This window comes from Struthio camelus, chromosome 1 (genome assembly GCF_040807025.1).
Source record: "Struthio camelus isolate bStrCam1 chromosome 1, bStrCam1.hap1, whole genome shotgun sequence".
Lineage (NCBI taxonomy): Eukaryota > Metazoa > Chordata > Aves > Struthioniformes > Struthionidae > Struthio > Struthio camelus.
The window spans coordinates 57,101,805-57,129,647 of record NC_090942.1 but is presented as its reverse complement, the minus strand read 5'-3'; the positions used below and the strand labels follow the sequence as shown (position 1 = coordinate 57,129,647).

The 27,843-nt window shown below is 42.0% G+C and overlaps 1 protein-coding gene across 1 annotated transcript; it reads right to left on the bottom strand.

Annotated features, from left to right (window-relative positions):
• Positions 1 to 569: 569 nt before the first annotated feature.
• ST13 (ST13 Hsp70 interacting protein) lies at positions 570 to 27,601 on the bottom strand. The gene is made up of 12 exons (XM_068941262.1): positions 27,281 to 27,601; positions 21,132 to 21,189; positions 19,824 to 19,893; positions 19,645 to 19,715; positions 19,048 to 19,114; positions 18,276 to 18,360; positions 15,338 to 15,448; positions 13,767 to 13,869; positions 11,312 to 11,428; positions 10,487 to 10,550; positions 9,209 to 9,309; positions 570 to 2,403 (listed from the first exon to the last, which is right to left on the bottom strand). Exons 1-12 carry the CDS (start codon positions 27,574 to 27,576, stop codon positions 2,275 to 2,277), a joined length of 1,272 nt encoding a protein of 423 aa, XP_068797363.1. The 5' UTR covers positions 27,577 to 27,601; the 3' UTR covers positions 570 to 2,274.
• Positions 27,602 to 27,843: the final 242 nt, after the last annotated feature.

The following is a 27,843-nucleotide window of genomic DNA, read 5'->3' as shown; positions in this document are numbered from 1 at the left end:
CTCCCTCCCCAAACCCACCAGACACCAAAGGAGTGTCACAAGAATTCATCCAGATTGCTAAAACTAACCCCAAAATTAATGGAGAACATTGAGTCAATCAGCTCTGAACAAGTGCAGCCGATACATAAGTGAGCAGGCAGGATACAAAGATGACCACCTATAATAGCTGGAGGTAAGCTTCCTACGTTTGACCAGTCATGTATAGACAGATGGAATAATAGGAAAGCACAGGGAATGGATCTGTATTAAGGATACTCTAATTTACGCACAGCATATACAGATCAGCCTGAGAGAAGCGGAACTTGAGTTTCAACCTATACTGAGAGGTGACCTACTTCAAGTTTAAGCATCTCCTTACAGGAACTGGAGCTCAAAGTGTGATCAAAAGCCAGGTACAAAGCAACATTTGATCATAACTTGAGTTCGTTTTGTCATGAAGACAAGCCCTTAAATATTTAGTTCTGATTTAAATCACAAGTTATAGACACAGTTTAATCAAAGTATTCCCACATAAATGATTTACCTTAAGCAGAATAGGTTTTACCAGAAAATTACACAAAGCCAAGAAGTTTTATTTTTCAAAACCATACTTTATTTTTAAAGGCTCCTAGAAGTATTCAGAATTATATTTCTTAAGCAAAAAGATTCACATTTCATTTTGCAGGGTCATCAGTATGACAGAAAAACATTTGGGGATTTATTTTTTGCACTTCTTGTTGAGTTCCTATACCAATCCAGATTGAATTAAGAACAACAACATCAATTATGGCTTAAGATACAGAATTACAGAAGAATAACACAGAGATGTTGAGACTTAAGTGGTGAACAGCCAATTATAATTTCTCCATGGAAGGGTAACGTTTTAGCTAGGACAAAGACAAAGAGAAGCAACCGCTGTCTTTACCTGTAGTCACAAATCCATTGAACATAATCAACACAGACATGCTGTTTCAAGGATGCCCATGCTGTTAATTCACAAATGTTAGAAGTATGTTTGTCTGCTCCAATTACTTCACCTCTTCCTCTGTATCACAAGCCTCAAAAACATGAATTGGAATTTGAAAACAGGACAAGAGCATTTTTTAAAGAAAGGGATACAAAAAAAAAAAAAAAAGGAAGACTACAGTATGCGGTGAAGGAAGAGTCATCATCTCCAAACAGGCAACAGCAGGAAAAAGAAAGAAAGAAAGAAAGAGAAAGAAAGAAAAAAAAAAGCCAACTTTGGCCAAGGACTTTTGTCTGTAAGCATGTTAAGAACTCAAACCCATTCAGAAACCAGAGCTGCAATTTTGTTGGGCACTCTCCCCTTAACTGATTTATAACTCTGTATTTACATGTTCTGGATGGCTTGCATTCAACAGGACAGAGGTAGTGATAGGAACAAGATTCTTCCCCTAAAATTTCCAAATAGATGAAACCCGGTAAGCACAGCCCCAGGAAAGGTGAGTGCAACCAGCTGAGGACCTGCCAATTGGGAAAGGATATGAGCGCAAGTACAGACAGTAACCTGCTCTTCCATAAGCAACTTGATAAATAAAATGTTACACAAAGGTGCCGGACAAGAATTGAGCAAGCAACAAAACCTCTGTGGCATCTGCAATATGTATTTCATGCGAGGTTGTGCAAAGGATAGGGCTGCACCTTTGCTGCACAGTTGTGGTAATCAAAATATAAATTATTTGCAGCACTGCCAGAAGTTCCAGTGTATAACTAGCTAGCATGGTTATATCGATAATTTTTTAATAGCTATATAAAGACAGTCACTCATTTAAAAAAATAAGGACTTGCATTTGCAGAGAATTCCTTTATCCAGTTAATTCTTCAGACTTGTCTCACCTTTGCTATTTATAACTAGATCAACTTTTCTGTCCTAAGTGGGCAAGACAGACTTCATCTGTCTAAAGTTCTTTCCTCTTTGCTCACAGAGAATAAAAAAACCCCAAAACTATAAGAGGTTGTATCTTACACCCCAGGAACATTACAATTTCTTACAAGAGTCTTCATTCAGAGGAAACTGTCTTTAATACTTAAAGAAAAGGTTGCAAACTCTTAGGTAAGGAGGGATGGTTGAAAGTGTATGCTATTTGAATATAATTTGAGTGCTATAAACCAATCATGAGTAAGTTCAACACATGGGGCTAGAGAGCTATTCTCCTTAGAACACCCCATTTCTCTTCTTAAGAGGATCAGAGGTAAAATGGTTTGTTTTATTGCAACACTGGTTAACCAAATCAATCCTTCCCACTGAGATATGATTTTTAAGAACCAGGGATTTTACGGCTTACTGCCGAATTTGGCAGACAATTTACTGATGAGATTCATGACCTTGGGGTTATTCTGGTACTTGGACATATTTGCCGGGTTCTGGGCAACATCTTGGAATGCAACCATAACTTCTGGATCCTGCAGGACAAAAAAAAGCAAAAAATTAGTGCATTTATAAAGCAAGTTTACAAAAGTTAGTGGTTATGTGGTTCCAATATAAGTCCAGTCTTGCTCAGTTGTTAACGTGTCAAGACTAGATTAGAGTTTTAGATAAGAGGTCTCTAAAGAAACCCAATGACATAGTGCATGCTGAGTACATGCTGTTAACGTTTCATCAGTAAACACCTGAGTCATTACTGAACTTGTTATACTAATACTGCTACGTGTAAGAAGGGCGATAGCATGACAGTCGCTTTTTCTCCAAAACAGCAGCCAAACTTGTCCACACCTTTTGGATTATTTCTATTCAAGCATCTTCAAATGTATTCCGGAGGAGGAGATGGGAGCTCTGTGTGCAGCACTCATGACATGATGGCCCTCCACCAAGCATGGGCTGCTAACCACCCTTTTCCTTCCAGCAGAAAAACTTTATAATTTGTTGGGCTGTGAGCAGACAAAGCGTCAATACGTAGCTTTTTAAAAACACGTCTGATCGTCATACAACCATTCCCCATCTCCTCTGGGAAATTATAACTGTGTTGTGGCTGACAAATACATTCATATATATATGAAAGACAGTGGTCAAAAGAATACCAACTCGATCTTCCCTATTTAGTGCGAGAAATATTAACACTTTTTTTCTGTACTCCTAGTACACCTTTGGCCTCCATTGCATTAGATTTTTTTAAAAACCAACTTTACACATGCATGCTTTGAATGATGCCTTTTAATAATCTGTATAGACTGGTTGTACATCTCAGCCTGTAAAAATGTTTCACAGAATCGTTGAGGTTGGAAGGGACCTCTGGAGATCATCTAGTCCAACCTCCCTGCTCAAGCAGGGTCACCTAGAGCATATTGCCCAGGATCACATCCAGACGGCTTTTGAATATCTCCGGCGAAGGAGACTCCACAACCGCTCTCGACAACCTGTTCCAATGCTCAGTCACCCTCACAGGAAAGAAGTTTTTCCTCAGGTTCAGATGGAACTTCCTGTGGTTCAGTTTCTGCCCGTTGCCTCTTGTCCTGTCGCTGGGCACCACGGAGAAGAGGCTGGCCTCATCCTCTTGACACTCCCCCTTCAGATACTTGTACACGTTGATGAGATCCCCTCTCAGTCTTCTCTTCTCCAGGCTGAACAGGCCCAGCTCTTGCAGTCTTTCTTCAGAGGAGAGGTGCTCCAGTCCCCTCATCATCTTGGCAGCCCTCCGCTGGACTCCCTCCAGCAGTGCCATGTCTCTCTTGTACTGGGGAGCCCACAACTGGACACAGTACTCCAGGGGAGGCCTCACCAGGGCTGAGGAGAGGGGCAGGATCACCTCCCTCCACCTGCTGGCAACACTCTGCCTCGTGCACCCCAGGAGACCACTGACCACCTTGGCCACCAGGGCACGCTGCTGCCTCATGCTTAACTTGTTGTCCACCAGCACTCCCAGGTCCTTCTCGGCAGAGCTGCTTTCCAGCAGGTCAACCCCCAGCCTGGACTGCTGCATGGGATTCTTCCTGCCTAGGTGCAAGACTCTGCACTTGCCTGTGTTGAACTTCAGGAGGTTCCTCTCCGCCCAGCTCTCCAGCCTGTCCGGGTCCCTCTGAATGGCAGCACAGCCTTCTGGTGTGTCAGCCTCTCCCCCCAGTTTAGTACCATCAGCAAACCTGCTGAGGGTGCACTCTGTCCCTTCCTCCAGGTCATCGATGAATACGTTGAACAAGACTGCACCCAGGACTGACCCCTGGGGGACACCACTAGCCACAGGCCTCCAACTTGACTCTGCGCCATTCACCACAACCCTCTGAGCTCGGCCATCCAGCCACTTCTCAATCCACCTCACCGTCCACTCGTCTAGCCCACGCTTCCCGAGTTTACCTACGAGGATGCGATGGGAGACTGTGTCAAAAGCCTTGCTGAAGTCCAGGGAGACAACATCCACTGCTCTCCCCTCATCTAACCAGCCAGTCATTCCACCAGAGAAGGCTATCAGATTGGTCAAGCATGAGTCCCCTTTGGTGAGTCCATGCTGCCTACTCCTGATCACCTGCTTGTCCTCCACATGCTTAGAGATGGCCTCCAGGAGGAGCTGTTCCATCACCTTTCCCGGGATGGAGGGGAGACTGACAGGCCTGGAGTTTCCTGGCTCCTCCTCCTTGCCCTTTTGGGAGGCTGGCGTGACATTGGCTTTCTTCCAGTCCTCAGGCACCTCTCCTGATCTCCAGGACCTTCCAAAGGTGATGGAGAGTGGCCTAGCAATAACATCCGCCAGCTCCCTCAGCACTCGTGGGTGCATCCCATCAGGGACCATGGATTTGTGGATGTCCAGTTTGCACAAATGATCTCTAACCTGATCCTCCTCAACCAAGGGAGGGTCTTCCTTTCTCCAGCCTTCCTCTCTTGTCTCCAAGGTCTGGAATTCCTCAGGACTGGCCTTAGCAGTAAAGACTGAAGCAAAGAAGGCATTCAGCAACTCTGCCTTCTCTGTATCCTTCGTCACCAGGGCACCCGCCCCATTCAGCGGCGGGCCCACGTTTTCCCGAGTCTTCCTTTTGCTATTGATGTATTCGAAGCAGCCCTTCTTGTTGTCCTTGACGTCCCTTGCCAGATTTAATTCCAACTGGGCCTTAGCCTTCCTTGTCGCATCCCTGCGCGCTCTGACAACGTCCCTGTATTCCTCCCAAGTGGCCTGTCCCCTTTGCCCCATTCTGTAGACTTCCTTCTTCTGTTGGAGTTTTGCCAGGAGTCCCTTGCTCATCCATGCAGGTCTCCTGCCCGCTTTGCTCGGCTTCTTACTCAGAGGGAACCTTTCCATTATAAGCAACTTGTATATGAAAGACTCAAGTTTTAACCCAGCTAAAATGCAAGCAGTTTATTATGTCCAGTACAAATCACCTGGATTAGCTGTAGTTTCCATCTGCTGTTCCGTCTAGGGCATTTAAATAGTTTCAGTGACCGACACAATCTTCCCTAGACTTCTATCCCACTGCTCCCACAAACGTGTTCTTTGGAAACGTCAAAAACCAACTGGTGTCCTCAGAGCTGCCAGCACTACAATAACACCACCTTGCATCTTTTCTAGCATCAGATATAGACAAAAGCTGTTTAACAAGTCTGCTCCAGAACTGCCTTTGGTAGGTGTGTACTCCACTGAAATCACCCACATGCTTCAGTCATGTTTTACACGTGCTGGCAACTGAGTCAAGTCTTATCTTTTGTAAAAGGCATTTACAGGTGTTTTTGCTCCCCTACAAAGGGGAATCTGCAAAGTCCATGAAAATTAGAACGATGAAGTTCAGAAAATAGGCATTAGATTTATCTTTGCCACTTTACAGGATTTCTGTGCAAAGAAAAGAAAAAATTTCCACATACCTAAACCTCTCCAATTTCTGATTTCAAAACTGGGCATGTAACTATAAAGAGCAGCCATTTTGCTAAATCTGTGTTTCCACCTATGCATGAATTCAAAATACAAAGCAGAATAAGTTTAGCCACTGGATCGTAAGTGTCAAAGCACACCTACATTTCATGTCAAGTCTCCAATTCCATGCTAGATGTTTCATGGTCTTATGAACGGACTGCGAGTAAGTTATTCTGCACTTACGTAACTTCTCCTGCACGTCTTCAACATCAGACTTTGTTTATATGTGTATCGGTTATAATTAAACATTTCTATAATCAAGGTTTCAGACTCATGAACAATGCTTTCAGAATGAAATTTCGGAGTTTAAGGTTACCGTAACAGTTAATCTACTGAAATGTCAATACATAATAGGGAAACGGGGCCTTTCTATAAACAGTATTAGTCAAACATTCAGTTTTCTAGTGCTCTAGTCTTTAGTTGCAGAAGGATAAAAAACATTTTTAAGGGAAAACAGTTATCACTATTCTTTTTTCTAGTGTATGCATTTCTATGGAAGCCTGCGTCCAACACGTGACTACACGTCAAATAAGTAATCCACAGGATCCTCTTACACATCACTCCTTTTGAAAGGATTTATATTTAACCCAGAAATGCTTTCCAAAACATAAATGTCATGTCATGTCCAGAGAAAGCAGTTGCACATGCAAGATAAAGTATTACAGAACTCTCCAGACAGCCAGAACGGCGAAAGAGGAGAAACATTACCCTCTCCCCCAGGAATACGCATCTCAGCAAATTCTTTGAGACTATAAAACGCTCAGGGAGAGGCTGGCTAAAATAAGATGTATTAGAAGTTATCACAAAAGATCACAACTACTGTTGCTAAGAAGCCTTCAAAAAGAAATACACCAACAAGTTTACCACTTTTGAGTCTTTTGCACATAAAAGACTAGCATCAGCCACAATTTGAGAAAGAAAAAAATATGTACCTTGAAGATAATAAATACTTGGGCAACAGAACCAAAAATTTTTGTCGAGAAGGAAGCTTTTATACCAGCTTGCAGAGATTCTTATCTACATGCTGTAAGAAGAAAAGAGCAAGAGTACTAACACTTAGCGCTAGTCACTAAAGCAGTCGAAGCATTAGGCCGCAGTCAAGGCCAGCTGGAGCCTGTTTTTACAGAACAGGGAATATTGATAGTTATCTGCAATGGTTACACAGAGGTAACCTAAAGAAACCCCTCCCAGCAACAGAGCGCCAATGGACCACACGATGCAAATGAATAACAGAAGTTGTGAGATTAGTTAATAGGGATCAGACTTTTGAGGGGGAGGTTGCGATCGGGTTGTAACAGGATAAATAGAACCAAGAATCTGTGGACAGGGTCCCTCCTTGGAGGCACTCAGCTTAGGCTGTACCTTTATTACGCGTAATAAACCATTTTTTTGTTATTTAGAAAAACAGTTGATGCTGAACTGGGAAAATAAGCGGAGACCTAGGGTTGAGCCAAAACGTCTGGAGATGGTGACTGTGTAATGCCTGCTGTAAAAGGTGGCAACTGCATCATGCCTTCGGTAAAAGGTGACAACCGTGCAATTCCTGCAACAATGCCAATGATAAGCAGTAACTTTTATCAATTTACCCATTGGTAGCCTGCTTCTACAGGTGACAAACTAAAGCTGACAGTGAAACCAGTTTAATTTAGTTCATGTTCAGGCATGCACAGTTCTAAGGTTTACCAGGATGGTAACAAACTCGCGCATATTTCAATGTTAGCTCATGGAGAAGTCCCAAAGATGAGCAGCTGACAGTTTGCTAGCAGACTGGAGACAAGAAGGTGACCCTTACTCTCAATGTAACTCCAGTTTCAGCAGCAATTTCCTCACTGTGAAGAGGCTCCACACAAGTGTCACTTAAAATTCTTCAGACTTTTCTGTAACACCTCGTCGTTAACCTCTGTGCTAATAGCTGCCAGCTACCACTTTCCTTCAACATATTCTGTAGTTGCACTGAGCAGAAGCAAGCCAAGTAGTAACAACTACTAATACCTTTTAAGGCCAGAGCTTACACTGCTGATACAGAATACCAGAATGTAGTCAGTTGGACATTTTAGGAAAAGAAGGTAGCACAAATATACGTGACATGCTGAATAGATCACGCCTAGGTTTAAAGTTCGGACAAAAAGAGGTCAAAAGGAGACCCAAGGCTTCGCTGAAAGGTTTAAAAAAAAAAAAAAAAAAAAAAAAAAAGACGCTGTCACCACATTTTCTTGCAACAGAGTACTACAGTATTTTGGGGTACATACCATCAGCATGCAAAAATGCATTTTGCAAGCACCTAACATTCAACTGCAATTCAAAGCTCTGTTTTCAGCAATTGTCATTTCAAACTCCTGTATTACAGTGTAAATTAGCCAGGTTAATGAATACAAGTCCTTTTTTTGGATGGTTTGGATGCAAGTCACCATTACAGAATGTAAAGGTGTAAAGGTGTATTTCCAAATACCAGCAAACATTAAAAGCCATGTACTTTTATACGGAAAATCTTGCATCTTTCACAATTTGAGGGCACATCAAATAACGCTCCCTTGCTACACTTTTATTTAGAAGGTGATCATAACTGTATACGCAATACATCTGTTCGATGACCTCAGAACATCATGAAACTCTAGTTAAACCAGAGGAATCCAGAAAAGGTGACAAGACACTTTTATACTTGACCATATTGATATGTAAATATAACCACATAGCTCAGATTTTGTCTAGCCCACCTGTCTATAAAACTGATGTTGTCAGATATGCTCCACTGTAAACTGCTAGAATACTTTTCTTGTATAAAACTAGTTATGACACAGAGCAATTAATTCAACAATTAATCAAGCCCACGAGGAGAGCGAGCTTTCTGAACATTAGTTTTGAAAACATTAGATGTGGAAATAATCCAAAACTATTTTGCCTTTGGCAAAAAACAAACACTTGATTCTCTAAAGACAAAGGCAATTCTCATCTCAACACAATTGTATTATATTGCGTTGCAACAATATTAACAATCATTCTTCATTTGTGCATAATTGTCTCGCTGCAATTTCTGTGCATTCAAAAAAGGAGCAAGTCGATTAATACCCCGTAGAAGACACCGATCCAACGGATTCAACATGCCAAAAAGCTGAAGAACGCTATACAGCGCGGTTTTCTCTATTGTAAGCAAGTACAGTGTTGGGGGGAACCTTTAATTAAGGTCCTGTGAATTTGAAAAATAGCTAACACTGATTCCAGACAACGTGGTGCCACACAAAAGGAGAGAATTTGACAACAGAAATAGGCAAGCACTCTATTGCTATCAAAAAGGTCACATCTTCCTTCCTTCCCTTAGCTCATGGGCACTGTCTTTCCCTCACTCTTAACACTTAGCTTTGATTTTATCAAATCCTCACCTGCATGGCCGCAAGGACTTCTGGGTCACTGAGAATCTCATTGAGACCTGGCATACCTGCCATTCCTGGCATACCTCCAGGCATAGCCCCAGGGAATCCACCTGCAAACCCAAGAAAACAAGAATACACAACGGAAAAGGTTTAATTCATCTAACCATGAGCTCATGCAGAGAGACCAAGACATATTCCTTTATCACACCTTCAAAGCTGTATCTTCCGCAAGGCTACAGTTGCTCCACTAAATGGAAAACAGGGGCTTCAACCTGCTCTTTCTGTGAAGGTCTGCATCTCCTTTAATCCATATTTTTAATCCAAGGGGAGGCTTATAACAAGTGTCAGATTCTAGCACCTTGTACAGAGATGCAGTTATTTTCTGGTTTAAGTTAACAAACCAGCTGCACGAGGTGAACAACCTGTGGCAAAAGCAGATCAGTAGTACGTCTCAGGCACATTCCACATTTGGCAAGAATTTTAGGTTTGAAAAACAGCACCAAAGGGGGAAAACAGAAAAACCCTAAAGCAAAACGTTTGAGGTTCCAGTTTTGAAGACTTAATCGGCATAAACCCGCATTGTGCTGAGCAGGGTGAAAATAAGTTTCTCTCCATTTGCTTCCCCTGACAAACTGACTTTGTTGGACCATGCACCCAGCCTTCCCCATCTACATCTCAGTCTTCAAGAGCATTAGCATTTATTTTTTAGTTACAGTAAGTTCGAGAGAATCCAGAATATCATGGAAGGCCTGCTTTCCATGAAACTGTTCAAGAACAGTTCTCTGAAGAATACTAAAGTTACAGCTTTTCCACAGAGTGGAATGCACCACCTCTTTTGAGAAACTATTCTGTTCAACACAGCTCGCAAAAACAGCACAAGTTTCCTTAATATTCAATCCAATTTTTTTACTTTAATACTATTGTTCTTAAGCAGAAACAGGTCAAGCCATCCCAGGTAATTTAGAGCACATTTTTATACAAGTTTTTCATCATGCACTATTACGCAAACACTGCATCTTTGTTTTCTCAGATCTGAATTCTTTCACTCCATTAATTATCATTATTGAATTCAGCATGAATCACATTTAAGAGAAGGAATCCCATTCTGCTTCCTGCTACTGTATAAAAAGAGCTATCTGTAGACAAGCTCTAAGTTTCATACATTTTTCTCTCAGCCTTGAGAAGAAAGGCTGTACAAATTGTGGTGATAATACAAAAAAAACCCCAGCTCCCTATGGAAAGACCAGTTACCTCCACCTCAGCTATCAGGGCTTAAAAATAAAATACCTGGGAAGCCACCTGGGAAACCACCAAACTGAGCTCCTCCTGCCTGCCGTCTTGCTTCTTCCTCCTGCAGACAAAAGCACGTCATTCCAGAGAAAGCAACGGAATTGTAGCCTTTTTCCACAGAAAGCAATAGAACTACAGCCTGTTTTCTACTGCTCAGTCGATTTGCGGAGGAAAAAGATAACTGAGACTGTTTCAGGCACATGGGCTAACAGCAATAAACAAGAAGCACTTGACTGTGTACAAAACTACAGAAAACAGACAGACAGCGGTACCTGGAAAAACATATTAAAATAATAAGGGGCAAGTTAAACGTGTTTTTACTGAATATGAACGATGCAATTTGTTCTAGCCTGTTAGCCCTAAAAAAATTTAACTTAACTCCCACCCTTCCCCCCACATAACTTGTAAAAATGTATCGTTAAAGCATGAGAAAAAGCTAGCAAACAGTATGTCAGGATGTGAGGAAGAAAAACAAAGGATTATCCTGAATTTAACATCCCCCCCCCCACACACACACACAGTCTGGGGGAAACAAGTACTTCAAGTGAAAACTTTTCTGATACAGTTATACAATAACTGAATTCTTAAAGTACAGGATTAGTAGAGAACTAGCGTCGGTTTTTGTCATAAAAAGCAGAAGGAATATAAGACCCCCTTTTTCAGATTTCATTATTGGTAAAGTAACCAAAACAGAAATAATTTCTCCAAAATGTAATTATAAAACATAAAATGAAAATGGTTTTCCTATGTGCAATTCATTTTAACCAAAATGACTGTGGCACTCATCAACTGATTAAGAAATACTGAAGTCTAAGTATTCACCCTTTGTGCTCTCTCATGCTCCTCTCGTGCCTTCTTCACTCTCTCCATTCTTTCCTTGATTTCCTTTTCTTCACGCTTCCGCTCATATTTTCGGCGATGTTCTGCAATTTTCTGAGCCTGTTACAAAACAGTATCAAGGGTTCGTGTCCGTTTCTAGTACACCGCACGTAACATATTTCAATATTAAATACAACTAAGCTTAACAATCTGTCTTTACCAGTTCTTAAAAATAACATTCATGATTTCACATCTTTAGAATCTCTTTGTTTTAGGAAACATTTGCGATTTCCTCATTTTTCTGAGCTTTGCAAGAGTCATTTATGTCTACCAGGCCCTAACTGGGTTCATCAGAACATGAACTCCTAACATGCTTCCCCCCTCGCCAGACTTATACCTTAATTAGAACTTAAATACGTTAAGCTTCCACATACCTTCCTGTTGGTACATTGAAATATTAACTTCTCCAGGGCTAGTATCAGCAACTGGTACCGGAACAGGGAATTTTCTCTGGCACAATAACAGGAAAAATAATTTTTCCCTTCCCCTTTTTAGTCAGGGTTAGCGTTATTCCAAATATGCTGTAGCACATACAGCTAGGCTCAAGCAGACCTAGGAAGAATACCTGAACCAAAGTCAGATAGGGCAGCTGGGGAGAAAATTTGCTTACTACCATTAGCTTTTTCTCAAATGTATTGACTTGATAGCCCCAGTGGAGGAGGCTAGTTAGCAGTCATCTCCCTAAGGCTCCTCACTCAGCTCATATCCTTAATAGAATACTAACTGCAGCACTGCTTTCTTGAAACTAGAATATACCCTTAAATATAAGGGTACTGCAAAAACGGTCCATGATTTCACAAACTGCTGAGCTCTAAAGGACAACATTGTAGATGATGGCTACCCAGGCAGTACAAATCATGGCTGGAAACCTCTCTTACATATGGCCACTCTTCCATCCTTTCAGAATACCCTCTAAAAGAAGAAATTTTTTTTTTTTTAAGTAACAAAAGTTTTGATACAACTTATTTTAGCTAGCAGATATTCATTCCATGCCACATGATTCTAGAACTTTTCTCAGAGAAAGCAGGTTGCAGACAGTAGAACCGACTGATACCGAAAGCAGTACATGTTATCAGAAGCTAATGCTCAAAAAAAGCTTCTGGCCATGAAATGGCTCAATAAGAGAGAGACAAATATGTTTATGAATGAAACTTAAGTGTTTCCAAAGTTTTAACTTTCAGAGTATCTAAGTATTTCTCAAAATGAACTAAACATTTCTAGAACTTTTAACTTAAAACTTTCAGCTGGAAAGGCTACAGATCAGGAAGCGCTACAAAAGCTGGAAGCAAACAGACTAAGTGAATATATTACTCTCACTTGTATTAAAGACCACCCATGAAACCTTTTCCCCTTAAGCTGCATACACATATTCCTACACAGCTGGGAAGTACACATCAATGTATAATAGCCGTACTCCGCTCCTTCTGTGCACAGGCAGATCAGCTGGGAAATAAGAAGTTCCCCTTTAGCCAAGAATCAAGTAAACCTCTGACAGAAAAGTTTGAGGCCTATGACCCAACTGGATTTATCACAGATAAACAGTCTCCAATACGGAAGACTTAGTTTGTAAGATGGGCTGAATCATTGTTTTACAGAGAAAATCATCTACAAAGACATGGTAGGAAAACTAAAAGCTAAAACTATTTGATATAGGAATACTTATGCAAGAGTTGCAAAGGGGTCAGTGAAGCGCTTCAACGGAATATGTAAATGAGTTGAAAAAGAAAGCCTATTATCAAGTCTTTAACAGTTGTTACACAGTAGTCCTTCATTAGGACAATGCTGGGGTCAAACATTTGACCTGAAAATCAGTCTCACATAGATTACGCTGCCCTCGTGTGGTGGGAAACTGAAAGTATTAATCACAGTAAAGAACGCTTCCTAGGTACATCCTGTTTCGGATGAAGCTTTGACCTCGATTCAGAAACATCGAGTGTATTGACTCGATGATTTACAGGGTGTATATCATCGAGTGTATACTCGATGATATACATTGATATACGGGGGGGGGGGGGGGGGGGGGGGGGGGAGGAGAAGGGAGGGAAGAATCCATTATCTGAGGGCTCTCTTGCTGTTTTGAATGTTTTCCGTCAAGGGTATAAAATGCCAGGCTAACTTCAATCACTTGGGATTTTTCTATTAAGATTTAAAAAGACTAACATACTATTTAAGAGGTTTTTTTGAGCATGCAGTTTCACAGACCCAATTTATCTACTCATAGCCATAAACAGCTGTGATTTAAAGACATGAAGTATTTGTAAACTTACTTTGAAGTGTCAGATGACATATGAACAATCCCACATTCCCACAAGATAATGCATACCGAAAGAATTTGAAGGCAGCAATGCCTCTCAAACGCAAACAAACAAGGGACCTATATTAAACCCGCCCCACTTACTCTTGGTTGCACCTCCTTCAGCATCGCACTAGCATCTTCATCATAATCCAGTTTACAAGCCAATGCAAGATCATGTGCAGCTTCTTCCCAGTGACCCAGAAGTCTGGAATTGAGAAGACACCAACATTCAGAAGAAAAGAAAAGAAAAAAAAAAAAAAAGCAAACTGAACTCCTGCTGTTCTGCAAGGTATTTACAACCATGTGTCATGAAATTATATTTTTTACCTGCAACTATATGGACTTAGTGAACTTCAAGTCTTGGTAATAATTATGGCATTTTCTGTAACCTACAGACTATGAAGCCATTAGAGGATACTTGCTTGCTTCATACCCTTAAAAGAGCCTTTGCTTGAAACAAAAAAAATGAGGCGGGGGGAACCCTAAGTGAACTAGTGCCATTCTTTGCTATAAAGAAGCTATTAAAGAGAACGCACCCTACCTAAAAACATGGAAGTAAACTAATAAATACTCTCTGAAGCACTTAAAACCGTATTTTAAAAATAGTAATATTTCTTTGCTGAATCCTGTTACATGAACACTCCTTGTAAATTCAGTGCTCTGTGCAAGTCTAGGCTAATGCTAAACCAAGCTTAAGTGGACCCTGTTTATTCAGCACTGAAACAACCTACCTAACTGTGTGAACGCACCATGTCTTAGTTGAAGGGGTCCCAAAAGCTATTGTACAGCACTATTTAACTCTTCATTTAGACAAACTTGTGATAATTAAAAATTTGAGCAAATGACAGTACTGCCAACGCCTCAGAGCAGTTTTGCTTACAGATAAAGCTGTTAAACCAACCTATGCTCTCTAGCCTTCTCACTCTTAAGCTCCATGCCATATATTAAAATTGTAGACATTAATAAACTACCCTCTCAACACTGTTTAATATACAGTTTGGGTTTTCTTAAGTTCTATTAATGCCCATTCCTTCCACTTTTAGAGCCTGTAAGAAGCGTTACCATATTATTTTTGGATGATTCACTGTCATTCTAGAAAAAACTTTGAACTAAGTAAAATTGGAGGGGGTACACTGGCCCAATACAATTTTAGGTAATTACGCTGTTTGTTTACTACTCTCTAGTTGAAACACATGGTTCCCTAAGTACATAAGCAGTTGAATTTACTACTTAAGCGCTCTAGGATCCTGTGGAATAAGGGCAGCCAAGCAATGTTTAGAATGCTAAGTTAGTAAATAAAAACTAAACTAAAAAATAAAAGATCCTCAAACAAATAAAATCCACAGTCCTAGATCTCATAATCTTTAGCAAACAGTTAGAAGATGCTACACAGAACGGAAGTAAGCCTTGAGAAGATGTTTTTTTTTTAAAAAAAAAAAAAAAAAAGGCAAGGCAACGCCAGAAGGACTACTTCCAAATCATCATCCTTTCTTTCTTGTAAGCCATCAATACACACAATTAGCATAATGGTTTCTTGGCTCATGACTACTGCTCTTAGGTACACGATAGACAAACTGCATATCACAGAGAAATACAGAAGGACAGAAGGCATAAATAAAATTGTTCTCCTCAAGCAAGTGAAGAGGATATGAAGCACAGTTGCAGTTCATTACCTATGTGCTTTCCCCCTCCATTTGTAGGTCTGTGCTGAGTCAGGATTAATCTTGATGGCTCTGTCACAGTCTCTAATGGCAGCATTTGGCTTCTGTAGTTTCACAAAAACACTGTGGGAAGGAGAACATTTATTGTATATATTCAAATACCAAGTTACTAACTGAAGCCAGAAATAATTGTAGATGACTGACAGGCAAGCAAGCTAACTACAAAGATGCATATGAAGAGTTGAATTCAATAAGATTTTGCTGCGATAAGCAGCGTGTTACTGAAATTTACAGTTTTTGCCCATAGTAGATGAATCATTAGCCAGAAGCCCAAGGGTTCGCTGTTCGGAGTCAAGCTTTGCCAGCAAGAACAACTTTGGTGCATTAGGAGAGGATAAGTAAATGCAAAGGAGAATTCAATTTCATGGTCTATGCAGTCTCTAACAAACAGCAATGAACCAGCTGAACAAAACACAGATAGTATTATGCACTCCGTATTACAAAGTCTTTAAAACAACAAAAGGAGGTATCAAGCATGAGTTTTCATACATGCTACAAGGATCAATGGTTAGAACCGTCAGGAACTACAAGAACATGTTGGTTTTAAGTTGTCTGTACAAAACAAGAGCAGCTGCTTAATCATCTCTTCTGATAAGTCACAAAAACGAGTTCCTCCCTTTAAGCTGCTCGCTATTAGAGTCTTCAGGGTGAGTACTCAGTAGTTAGTGTCTTCCTTCTAATGCTTCTCCCCCTCCCCCCCACCATTCCTTGAACCTGCATGATACACCCTTTTTTTCCTGGTCTTGCAGCCTGCTCCTTAAGCTCCTCGATACACAGAATTCAACGTGCATAAAATCAAAGATTAGCAACCAGGAAAGAAACCAAAATATAACACTATCGTGCCACTGTACAAATCCACAACGGGCCTCAGCTTGAATACTGTGTGAAATTTTGCTCCCATCCCTCCATCTCAAAGAAGCGGGTAGTAGAACTGAGAGGTGTCCCAAGAAGAGCAACAAAATCTCAACTAAAGAACAGGGCCTGCCCAGGTAGGGAAACAGGCTAGGATCCTACAGTCTGGAACAGACAATGTATGAAGAAAGATACACCTGGAGTCTATAAAGAACCTTTAAAGATCCACTGTCAAACAACATAAAAAGCAAGAAAGAGATATTAAGCAAACAAAGGCTTAATTTAGGTTTGAGACTACGCGTAGTCAACTACCACACATTGCTAGGAAGAGAAGCCACAGCCTATTACAGTTTTAAGGGGCTGGTTGTGAATTAATGATTAGCTACGATCTTCATATTCTGCATAAAGCATTATCTTTGCTCTGAATTGCTGCTTTCAAAAGCAAATGCCTCTTGATAGCAGATGTGTCATCAAGGTTTACAGAAGGTAGTAGCCCTGTTCCATTCTCAATTAAGGGAAGTAATTTTAAGTTTTACAACGCTCAAGCAAATCCAATTAACTATTACAGAAATATGCTTAAGACATTCAGGTATTTGGCACAATCATCTCACCCTGAACAAAAAGCTCTGCAGGGAACACCAAAAAAAAAAAAAATCCTGAATTGACAAAGTACTCAAATTTCAAAATCCACAAGATCTAAGATACTCCAAGTTAAAACTTCTGTCCTACATCTACTTGAATGGCAGTCTACTTACTGGTAGATTTCTTTAAGTTATTTAACGATTAAGGCCACTTAAGTCAACATAAATTGACACCTTTTCTTCTAGAAACAAATATGTGAACAATAAATAAGCCGTCCCAAAACTATACCTCACCAACGACAGATGTTCCAATGCTGCTGGCTGTCTCAGGATTTCAAAAAAAAAAAATTTTAAACGAAGTTTAAACCAGTGCTGTTACACTGTAGGTTTTACAACGTGCAATATATACTTTTGCTCATTTCTACAGTAGGCGAAATTGAGACATTTTTTCAGCTTCTCCTGATGCTCTTACTTCCCTTTGTTAAAAAATCTTGTTCCTGAGAACTACGAGAGGTTTTTAAAAAAACTACTATGATGGCCCCAGAAAAAGAGTTATTATAAGGTACACAAAGGGTGTTACATGCAAAAACTTTCATACGAAAAGGAAAAAAGACACAGGCCTGTACCAGTAAGATGCAGTAAAATCAAACCGTTAATGGGCGCTGATTAATCCAGTATGATCGAGTACACATGAAATTCATCAAAAGCTCAAAATTTCTTTGTATTTTATCTTACTAGAGAGAAGATCCACAGAGCTATCAAACACGTACCATTAGCAGGCTTGTTTTGCGTTTGAAACAAATCTGCGGAATCTTGGACTTTGACAGCCCACTGGCTTGTCTACCACTTGCCTCCCTTCAAGAATTAGGAAGATAAACGTTTGCGCAATATGAAGCTAGGGCCACCGCACATCAAATCAGATAGTATTTTCCTAATGCATTATCTGTAGTCTGGTAGCTTTAATCAGCAGTATGGTGGGTGTTTAATGGGGTGAGAATAGGTATATCCTCTTCATATGTACGGCTGTTGAACAGAAACAAGTCTGTTCCACAGGGAAAGAATTTAGATTGTACAATAAGGAGAGAATTCACATGATCCACAGTTAACTTCCTATCTAGACTGGACCTGATTTCAATCATAATCTTAATCCTAGAAGGATCTTCAGATGTTTCAAGTGTTTGTTATCTAGCATCTTTCCAATTCAACATACCAAAAGGCATTAATTACTACAATCTGTTTTAGAACATCATTCTATACTTCATCGATTAAGTCTCTTAGATGGCTGCTTCAGCAAACCCAGTTCATACAATTACTCTTATATGTAATTAAGTGCACTTTCCTCTTTCCCTAATCCGATTTAAATGTACCTACGTCCTCAATTTTCTGGCATGTTTCGGCTCTTTAAGGGCAATAATAGAGCAGGCAGAAACATAAATCACTATTTTATAATGACTTGCCTCGCCCTCTTGGCGTACAGGATGGCCAAACAAGGATTCAGTTTGATGGCTTCGGTGAACAAGTCGACGGCCTTCTGAAGCTCACCTGAACATGAATACCAGTAAAGTTTCAGTCATTACGCAATGAAATTAGGCATTAGGCGTAGGTAAACGGAACATTACCAACGTAAAAAAAAAAAAAAAGTAAGCAAATTCAGTTTTTCTTCTTCTAAATTATCTACTACTGAAATGCAAACATAAACTCTGCCTGGAAGTAAACAAGCAAACAACTTTTCTAGTTAAATCTGAGCGCTTGACCTCGCGCCCAGTCAAGCAGAAAGCTACCTCCTTATGCAGCTTTTTATCAAGTTAAGACAAACCATTAAAAACACCAATCACAATATGTAGAGAAGTCCAGTAATGGACACAGCATTCAAAATTCAAAGGAAAGCTGGTTGGTTTATAATTAAGATGCTGAATTACTTCCCCCTCTGCATTCAACTACAGCCACAATCAGGAAGACAGCGCTTTCACGTTCTAGCTAGCTTTCAGTATCCAACACAGCATTGGAAAGCACTTGTTAAACAACTAACTCTTCTCTGAAATACATCAGAAACATCACATTCTGGTAACAAAAGCTTTTTCCTAACTACACAGAGTAGTTAGGAAGCGGGCTTTCTCCTACTTGAAAGCATTCAAAAAGGTCCAAGTTTTTTTTGTTGGTTTTTTTTTTTTTAAAGGAGCACAAAACAACGTTATGTTCTTTAATATGTACTGGAAACCAATTTATCACCTTCACTCAGAGCGTTTATAGCCTCCACCTTCTTTTCATTAGCTTGATCCATCATCTCTTCAGTTACCTAAAACAAACAAAGAAAAAAAGAAAAACAAACTCCAAAGCTATAGAGTCGAGGCCGCAAGTACCAAGCTGAGATAATGCCAAAGAAGGGAGCTCCAGTTTTCTGACTCCAGAATGTTTTTTTAATTTGTATTGAAAACATAGTTTAAAAAAAAGTAATTTTTGGTTTCACCTTGAAGATGTAAGTCACCATTATTTTGAGCTGGAAAACACTCAAAAGGTAGTTGAATAACGCCAGATTTCTATACATCTAGTTTTCTCAGATGTTTTGATAAATTTTTGTGGCATTTTCTGACCTGATTTTTCCTCACAGATCTTTTTGATGGACTCTAACCTTTAAAAAGGAAAAATTTCAGTAAGCTAGTAATTTTTCTATTCAGGAGAAAAAGAGGTAAAGCAATGACTGGCTAGCTAGATAATGTTGTCTTATTCCCTCTCCCCTTCCCCCGGCCCTAATTACTACTCTTAACTCAGTTCAAAACCTCTCCCCTTCTTCCCTACTGTCACAGCCACTTGAAGTATTTTGGTTACCTCCACATTTTCATCTCCCATTTCTTGAGGGTCGTCACTGTCTGGTTCAATCACACCCTCGTTGTCAATTTCTGGGGAAAAATGAAAAGCAAAATTAAGCTCCATCTGCAAACAGAGAGAGGGCTTCCAGAGTCACGTTCAAATTGGTGTACTGCGCTAACAGCGCTTATCTTCCACACCTAAGTCACTCTCTTCACTTTCTGGCTCAGGTGATTTAACCGGTTCCTCTGGCTGCTCCTCTGCTTTGCCCTGAAAGAGAAACATATTTGTAAGCATACGTTATTTCTGACTGATAATCTATTCCCACCTTAATAAAAAACAAGGCATCAGAAAAAAATAACATAAACTTTCAAAGCAGACCACTGCTCTATGGCTAAACGGTTTTATTTAAGACACAAATCTTTTTTCTCCCTTCCGAGCTTAAGTCTGTCAAACATGCAAATAATTTAGAGCCCAATCTTGACCTGTGAACTTCAATTTTTGGTAAAGCCTATCCTTCAAATTGTGCAATTTAATGACCAAAACAAAATGATCCCGATAACACCCAATTCGGAACCACTCTCCCTGACACGTTCTCTGCATCAAAAATCCTCTCAATCTAATACTATTAAGCTAGGGCCCATTAGCAGTGAGCAGGTCTCAATGATTACAATACTGTCAACGTTTGTCAAGGCCAGATATTTTGTGCCACTTGCTCAGAATGCTTCTTCAAATGTTTTCCTACCAATTTCTAACCACGTTACCACTCTCCTCTGAATCCCCTCACTTAACACAGCCTCCTTTATCACAGACAAACTGTCTTTAAAGTCAGTGTCACAATTTATACTCCCTATACGTACAATTCCTCAAACAGTTCTAACTAGCCAGTAATTCCAGCATCTGCTGTCTTGTTAAACCAAAATGAGAAGTCTTCTCCTTTTTTCAGAAGGATTTCAAGCTTGGAAAAATCCATTTTAAGTATCTACAAACCCATTTTATTATCTTCCTTTAAAAAACAAGAAGCATTGTGGGGCATCCCCACATTTCAAAATCTATGTTATCCACAATACTGGCTTAAAAAGCTAACAGTTAAGTGGTCACTTCACTACCTATCATGCTGGCTAGTGTTTCTTTTCATGCAGAGATTATAATTTGAGCAACTATTGACTACAGAAAAGATGCAGATACAGACAGCAAAGACATAAAAATCAAGGCTTCTTGTTTGGCGTTTGCACTGCGCAGAAAATCAGACATTCGGGATTAGAGAAATGGAATACGATAACACTTGAAACACACTAGAAAGCAATCTAAAACAAGTCCCCATCCACAACAAGCAATGGGCAGGCTTCTATCTTTGAACTCGCACAATCTAGTACTCACTCACCCTAGCACATTCACCCACCCTATGTGGACAAAAATTGACAGCAATTTGTTTCTCTCCTCCCTCTCCAACATCTTTGCATGAAGTCCAAACATTAGTTTTCAATTATAAATTTTCCATGTCTCACCTTACTTGTCTCCTCTGTGGAGGCATTGGCTGGAGCAGGTGGTATTGTGCCTCCCATGCTTTTCAGCAAAACAGAAAAAAAGCAAGAAAGAAAGAAAGAAAAGATTACCAAAATACGGTCATGTTCTTTAGCAATTCAAATCCTGCTGACAGTCTCAGGTTTCTCTTGTGGAAGAAAACATAACGATCCAATTTATTGTAAAAGCAGTAATAAAATTATGCATCCACCCTGCTTCTTTCAATGTGACATAACGCACACTGGGTCTGTTGGCTCCGTCACCTGGAACTGCGTTGTACCTTGGGTTCACACACATCTCCCACCCATCTTTTCTCCAAATAAAAGCTGCCTCCTTGGCTGAAATAGATTTTTCCCTTAAAACAAAACTTCCGTTTCAAATCAAACCTAGATGTCATTCTTTGATTTCAATACTAGAAAAAGCAATTATTTCTCATCAGTTTGGAACATGTGTCCAGTAAATTAAGAGAAGCCTAAATGCCTAAAAATGGCCTATTATCTGGTATTTTTCTTCTAAAAAACAGTTATACAATTAAAAATAATTACTGCCTATGAAAACAATTTCATTCCTTTCACATGTCTTTGCTTAGGTACAAGTTAAGGAGCATTCTTTATGCAGACAGCATTCCTTCAATATAGGATAAACTTTTATGTTATATTGACTTTGGTCAGCAGCCAGAACTAAGCACAGGCTGAACGCTCTCTCTCCGTTTCATATAACATCTAATCATATCTAATGGCCAGCTACCACAAACATGACCACGCCCATCCATCCTATACCCTGCATTCTCATCTACTGACGGTTTTGGCCATATAAACTCCAAATGTACAGAGAGAGAGAGAGAGAGGGAGGGAGAGGGAGGGAGGGAGAGAGAGAGGGAGGGAGGGAGAGAGAGAGGGAGGGAGGGAGAGAGGGAGGGAGGGAGAGAGGGAGGGAGGGAGAGAGGGAGGGAGGGAGAGAGGGAGGGAGGGAGAGAGGGAGGGAGGGAGAGAGGGAGGGAGGGAGAGAGGGAGGGAGGGAGAGAGGGAGGGAGGGAGAGAGGGAGGGAGGGAGAGAGGGAGGGAGGGAGAGAGGGAGGGAGGGAGAGAGGGAGGGAGGGAGAGAGGGAGGGAGGGAGAGAGGGAGGGAGGGAGAGAGGGAGGGAGGGAGAGAGGGAGGGAGGGAGAGAGGGAGGGAGGGAGAGAGGGAGGGAGAGAGAGAGGGAGGGAGAGAGAGAGGGAGGGAGAGAGAGAGGGAGGGAGAGAGAGAGGGAGGGAGAGAGAGAGGGAGGGAGAGAGAGAGGGAGGGAGAGAGAGAGGGAGGGAGAGAGAGAGGGAGGGAGAGAGAGAGGGAGGGAGACAGAGAGGGAGGGAGAGAGAGAGGGAGGGAGAGAGAGAGGGAGGGAGAGAGAGAGGGAGGGAGAGAGAGAGGGAGGGAGAGAGAGAGGGAGGGAGAGAGAGAGGGAGGGAGAGAGAGAGGGAGGGAGAGAGAGAGGGAGGGAGAGAGAGAGGGAGGGAGAGAGAGAGGGAGGGAGAGAGAGAGGGAGGGAGAGAGAGAGGGAGGGAGAGAGAGAGGGAGGGAGAGAGAGAGGGAGGGAGAGAGAGAGGGAGGGAGAGAGAGAGGGAGGGAGAGAGAGAGGGAGGGAGAGAGAGAGGGAGGGAGAGAGAGAGGGAGGGAGAGAGAGAGGGAGGGAGAGAGAGAGGGAGGGAGAGAGAGAGGGAGGGAGAGAGAGAGGGAGGGAGAGAGAGAGGGAGGGAGAGAGAGAGGGAGGGAGAGAGAGAGGGAGGGAGAGAGAGAGGGAGGGAGAGAGAGAGGGAGGGAGAGAGAGAGGGAGGGAGAGAGAAATCATTATTTCTATCAACTCAGGCTGAACCAGCTCATTTGGGGACCACACAACCGGTTAGACATGATGCAGGGGGGGAAGAGAAAAAAGTGCACAAACAGGCAGGAGGCCTTGGGAGGGAGCATGGCTTTCAGCAATGTCAGCATTATCGCAACATGAAACTAAACCCCAAGGATGAAATCACACAGCAACTTAAACCAGGCTGCTGCAGTCCCACTCTCCTTGCTCTTTTCTCTCTCCTCCACCAGCAGCCCCTCACAGCCAGGCCCTAAACTGGCTGAAAACCTGGGCTGGGCAGGGGGAAGAGGAGGAGGTGGCAGGACTGATAGGACCTGACACCACAAAGGGGAAAAAGGATGCTGCAACCAAGGGCAGGAGAGCAGCACTACACTACCGCTGGACAGGTTGTCAGGAAAACACGTTCCAAGTTACCCAAAAAGGCATCTTCTGAAGTTATCACAAAAATCGACATGTGCCGCTGCTATGTTGACATTGCTTCATCTATGCTATACTTTAAGGATAGAACAACTGCAGTTTGACCAAACCATTACAGAACTAGGCAAAAAATGCAGTACAGGTAGTAACTATTCTTCCTAAATGTTTACCCTTGCAGGCTGGCAATAGGCATATAATACAATAATATAAATTCCAGAGTTTTCATCCTAGTTCTCCTAACAAGCAGTTCAAGAGAAGTCAGACATAACAACTAAAAGAATGACATCATAGGGACCAGAGTAGGTGAACCAAAGAAATCTGTTCTTCTGCACATCAAAAGGGAACTGTAATTATTAAAGGATTTTAGAAGTGTTAATAGCTAAGATTCAGGTTAGCACAATGCTCAGAAATTAAGATCTACACCTATCCATCTAACGCTTACTGAAAACACTGCAATATTTCTTTTATACAACAAGACTTCTTCAAAGCCTGGCTCACCTACTAGGTCTATCGGAAAAAGACTGAGAACCCTCTAATTCAAAAAAGGTCAAAAATTGATTCCCAGCTTCCATCATATATTTATGAAATGCAGGATTAGAATTCCAGAGCAATTCCAAATTACTGGTCTCAATATCAGCTGTTTGTAAGTCTGAAACCTAGAAACATCCCAAGGCTGGAACAACTTGATTAGTCTCTTCTGCCCCCTTCACTTGCCCAACCCCCCCTACCTAGGGCTTTATTAAAGAATCGTTAAAATAGTCTATGAGATGCGCTTAACCGGTATTTATGCACTTCCCAATACGGTATTTCAGAACTGCCGAACTGCACAAACTGCTTTCACAAACACAGTTTTATTCCCAGTCCCTTAAAAATACTGTTACTATCTAGTTATCTTCCACTGAATCTAGATTTGCAATTCCAGAACAATCCCAAAGCAAGTTACTCTAAAATCATTCCTTAAAACACTACGATTAAACGTGCAGCGAGGACGTGCAAAATTTGCAATGCATTTAAACTCAACAGTCTACACATATAGCACAGGAGTTACTCTTGTATGAAAACTCAGTTACTGAGCAGTATAAATGCACAAAAAAACCCATTTTAAAATAAGCCTTTGCGCGGAGACCTGGTGAGAGAATTGGGCAATTCAGGTAACTACACACGAGAATTTGTAAGGACTCCGTTGTAATAATGACTCCACACTTCCACTGATCACAGTGATGTGAAGTGCTGCTTTTCTGACTTCTTAGAACTGCAATTGTCATTTCTCCATCCAGTTTGCTCACTTATACCCAATTATCTTTAAAGATGAACCGGATTACAGAAAATTCAAAGGGACAAAATCTTCCTGAAAAACAACAAAGAGGCAAAAAAAACCCCACCCCTGTTCATGAATTGAGCTTTGTGCCTTACTTTTAAGGACTGCTATTGTTTTCTTTGTTCAACTGCAGGTTTTTGAAATACAGCCCCTATGTAACGACTCCCTTTACAATGATTCATGTTAAAATATTTATATGTTTATGCAGTTATGAAAGAAATAAGCTGGAACAAACAGGACATCAGAACCCTTTCCAAATATAATCATACATTAGTATATTCTTTACAAGCATCTATAAATAAATGAAATAGATCAGCTATACAGAATAAAGATCAGTAGATAACAAGTACATGAAAACGTGAAAGACGACTTAAGGTTTCTGACGTAACATTAACATTCAGTCAGAAATCAAGCACCACCCTCAGGCTTCCCCAGCAATTAGCATCATTCTCAGTTTTAAGAAAACGTCAGATCAATTATATTAGAATGTTAGCTGAAAATTTCATGATAGATTTCAGTATCATTTAGTCAGTACTGTGTAATCATTTGCAACATTACCCTCATGACCAAACCTAAGCCTTTTAAATTAATACAGGCAAGCCTGACAAAGATATGACAAAACCGATCAGATATATTTCTCCTGAACCTGAGCCATTGTAAGTTTCAAGTAGCTTCTGAATAATGAGAAAACCCTAAAAAAAAACATGTCATTGTCTGACTGCAAACATTGCTATTATGGAAGGGAACTCGCCAAACTTCCAGTTTGACATGAGAGGTAGTTTGGCTACTACTCCAAATATTCAAGTATATAATTTACCCAAATATTTAGCTTAAATAAGTGAGGAAACAATAAACATTAAGAGAGCTCTATAAGGTCCTGTTTTGAGTAAGTTAACATCTGAGACAAAGACAGCCAATAAAGTTTTTCCATAGAAAAAACACTCCACACCTCCAAACCTAAATTTTATACTTACAATACATGCAAGAAAACACACACCCTGGTACTAACCAAACATAAACACTAAAAATGAATCTGCAAGTTAGAGCTTTCCATATCAGCATGGAGAAAATTAGAAATCAGAGGCTCCACTTCCCTAACACTTTTTTTTGGCCAAAAGTTAGTGTCTCCCTTCTCTGCCCAATACTCTGTTCATACTTTCAGAATCATACAACAGAAGAATAGAATTAAGTTCGGGTGAGTGACTGAGGTCTTTTATACATTAGCAAAGGGGCTGAGGACCCGCACTAGCATACAAGATAAGTGCATCACTTTCCTAGGCACACGTGCAGCTACAATCGTTACTGTAAAACCAAGCAAAGTTAAGTAGGTGTGTTTTCACTATTGCATGAGTATACAATGTTTTAAAAGGTTTAAACATCAGTTTAAAAAACAGATCCAACAAATAGCTTAAAGCAATCTTCGTTACACAGCATACTGTGAAGTGCCAGTGCTTACTTTAAAAAAGAAAGAAAAGAAAAAAGCAGCCCACTAGTTTTCCAACTAATTACAACAGGGCAGAAAATGCCATTAGAATACTTTCAGATGCATTTCACAGCAAATTCAAATTTGACGCTGAATAAAAACTTTTTCTCCCCTGAGAGGTGTATCTGCGAGGACTTCCCTCATTGTTTCACGTTTTTCAAAGCAAGGAGGGATGCGGCCCCGAAAGTTGAACAGATAGATGTTTCCCCAGTTGAACATACAGGTTCTGTGGGGTCTCTACGAGCAGTAACAGACTTCAACTCTTCCAACTTCGAGTTTTGGGGGAGATCCAGTGACGTTTTCATACTGAGAAGCATCTGCCACGACAAGCTTCAAATGCACCAAAAAAAAAAAAAAAAGGAACTACAGCCTTAAGCAGCACACGTACGAAACGCCTCAAAGGGAGCAAGACTCCAACTGCACGACACGCGAAAACTTCCAACAATTAAGCAAATTTGTGGCACGAACCACTTCTCGCTTTGAGCTGCGAGATATTCAACGCTTTGGGGTGCCGGGATGTAAATCAGCGCCACTCACCTCCCCACAAACTCGCATCCTTTTAAGTCAGGCTAGCCAACTCTGCTGAATAATGCGAGAATTAGCTCGCTAAATATTACTCCGGGGCCTTCCAGCCGGGGAAGGTAAGCCACTGAAATGGCCGGGGGCGGGGGGGGGGGTGTACATTTGCAATGAGAAGAGCGAGCGAGTTTAAAGAAAAAAAAAAAAGGAGAGAGACTCTACATATATATATATATCTATATATATATAAAATATATATATAGTATGCGTAATATATGTAACACACGAGCCGTAACGACTGCGCGCCGGACCTGCGAGGCGAGAGGGCAGCAGACGCTCGGGGGGGGGGGGGGAGGGAGGCGAAGGGGGGAGCGCGGCCCCCCCCCCCACCAGGGGCGGCCGCGGGCGATGGGCCCCCCCCCGCCCCCTTCCCGGCCACGCGGCGGGGCCGCGCGCCGACACGTGCCGCCCCTCCCCCACACGGCCCCGCGCGGGACCACCCCAACAGCCGCCTCAACGTCTCCGCCGCCGCCGCCCGGCCCGGCCCGTGACCGACCTCTCCACCCACTCGCGCAGGAAGGCCAGCTCGTCGGTGTGCAGCAGGCCCGGGTTCTGCTTGCAGAGCCTGACGAAGGCCCGCAGCTCGCTCAGCTTGCGCGAGTCCATGGCGGAACGGCGGGGAGGCCGAGGCCACGGCGGCTGCTGCTGCTGCTGCTGTTCCTGCTGCTCGCCCACTGCGCGGCGCAGCGCAGCTCCGTCCCAGCCCGCTCGCCCGCCCGCCCGCTTCCCCGCCCAACCGCCGCGCGGCGCCGTGGAAGTTTCCAGCCCCCACGACGCGACACGATACGACATGACACGACGCCCCGCCCGCCGCCGCGGCCCCGCCCCCACCCCGCCGCCGCGCAGCGGCCGGAACGTTCTAGAAGCGGAGGTGGCCGTTAAACGGCCGACCTCCCTGAGGTGCGGGCGTCGCTCTCCTCAGTGGCGTCGCCCGCCTCTCCTCACCGCCGCCGGGGCCGCGACCGTCCCGCCGCGCGTCCCGCCCGAGCGGGGCGCGGGGCAGGCGGTCGGCGCGGGCACCTAAGGCAGCGCTGCGCCGCTCATTGGCGGCATCGGCGG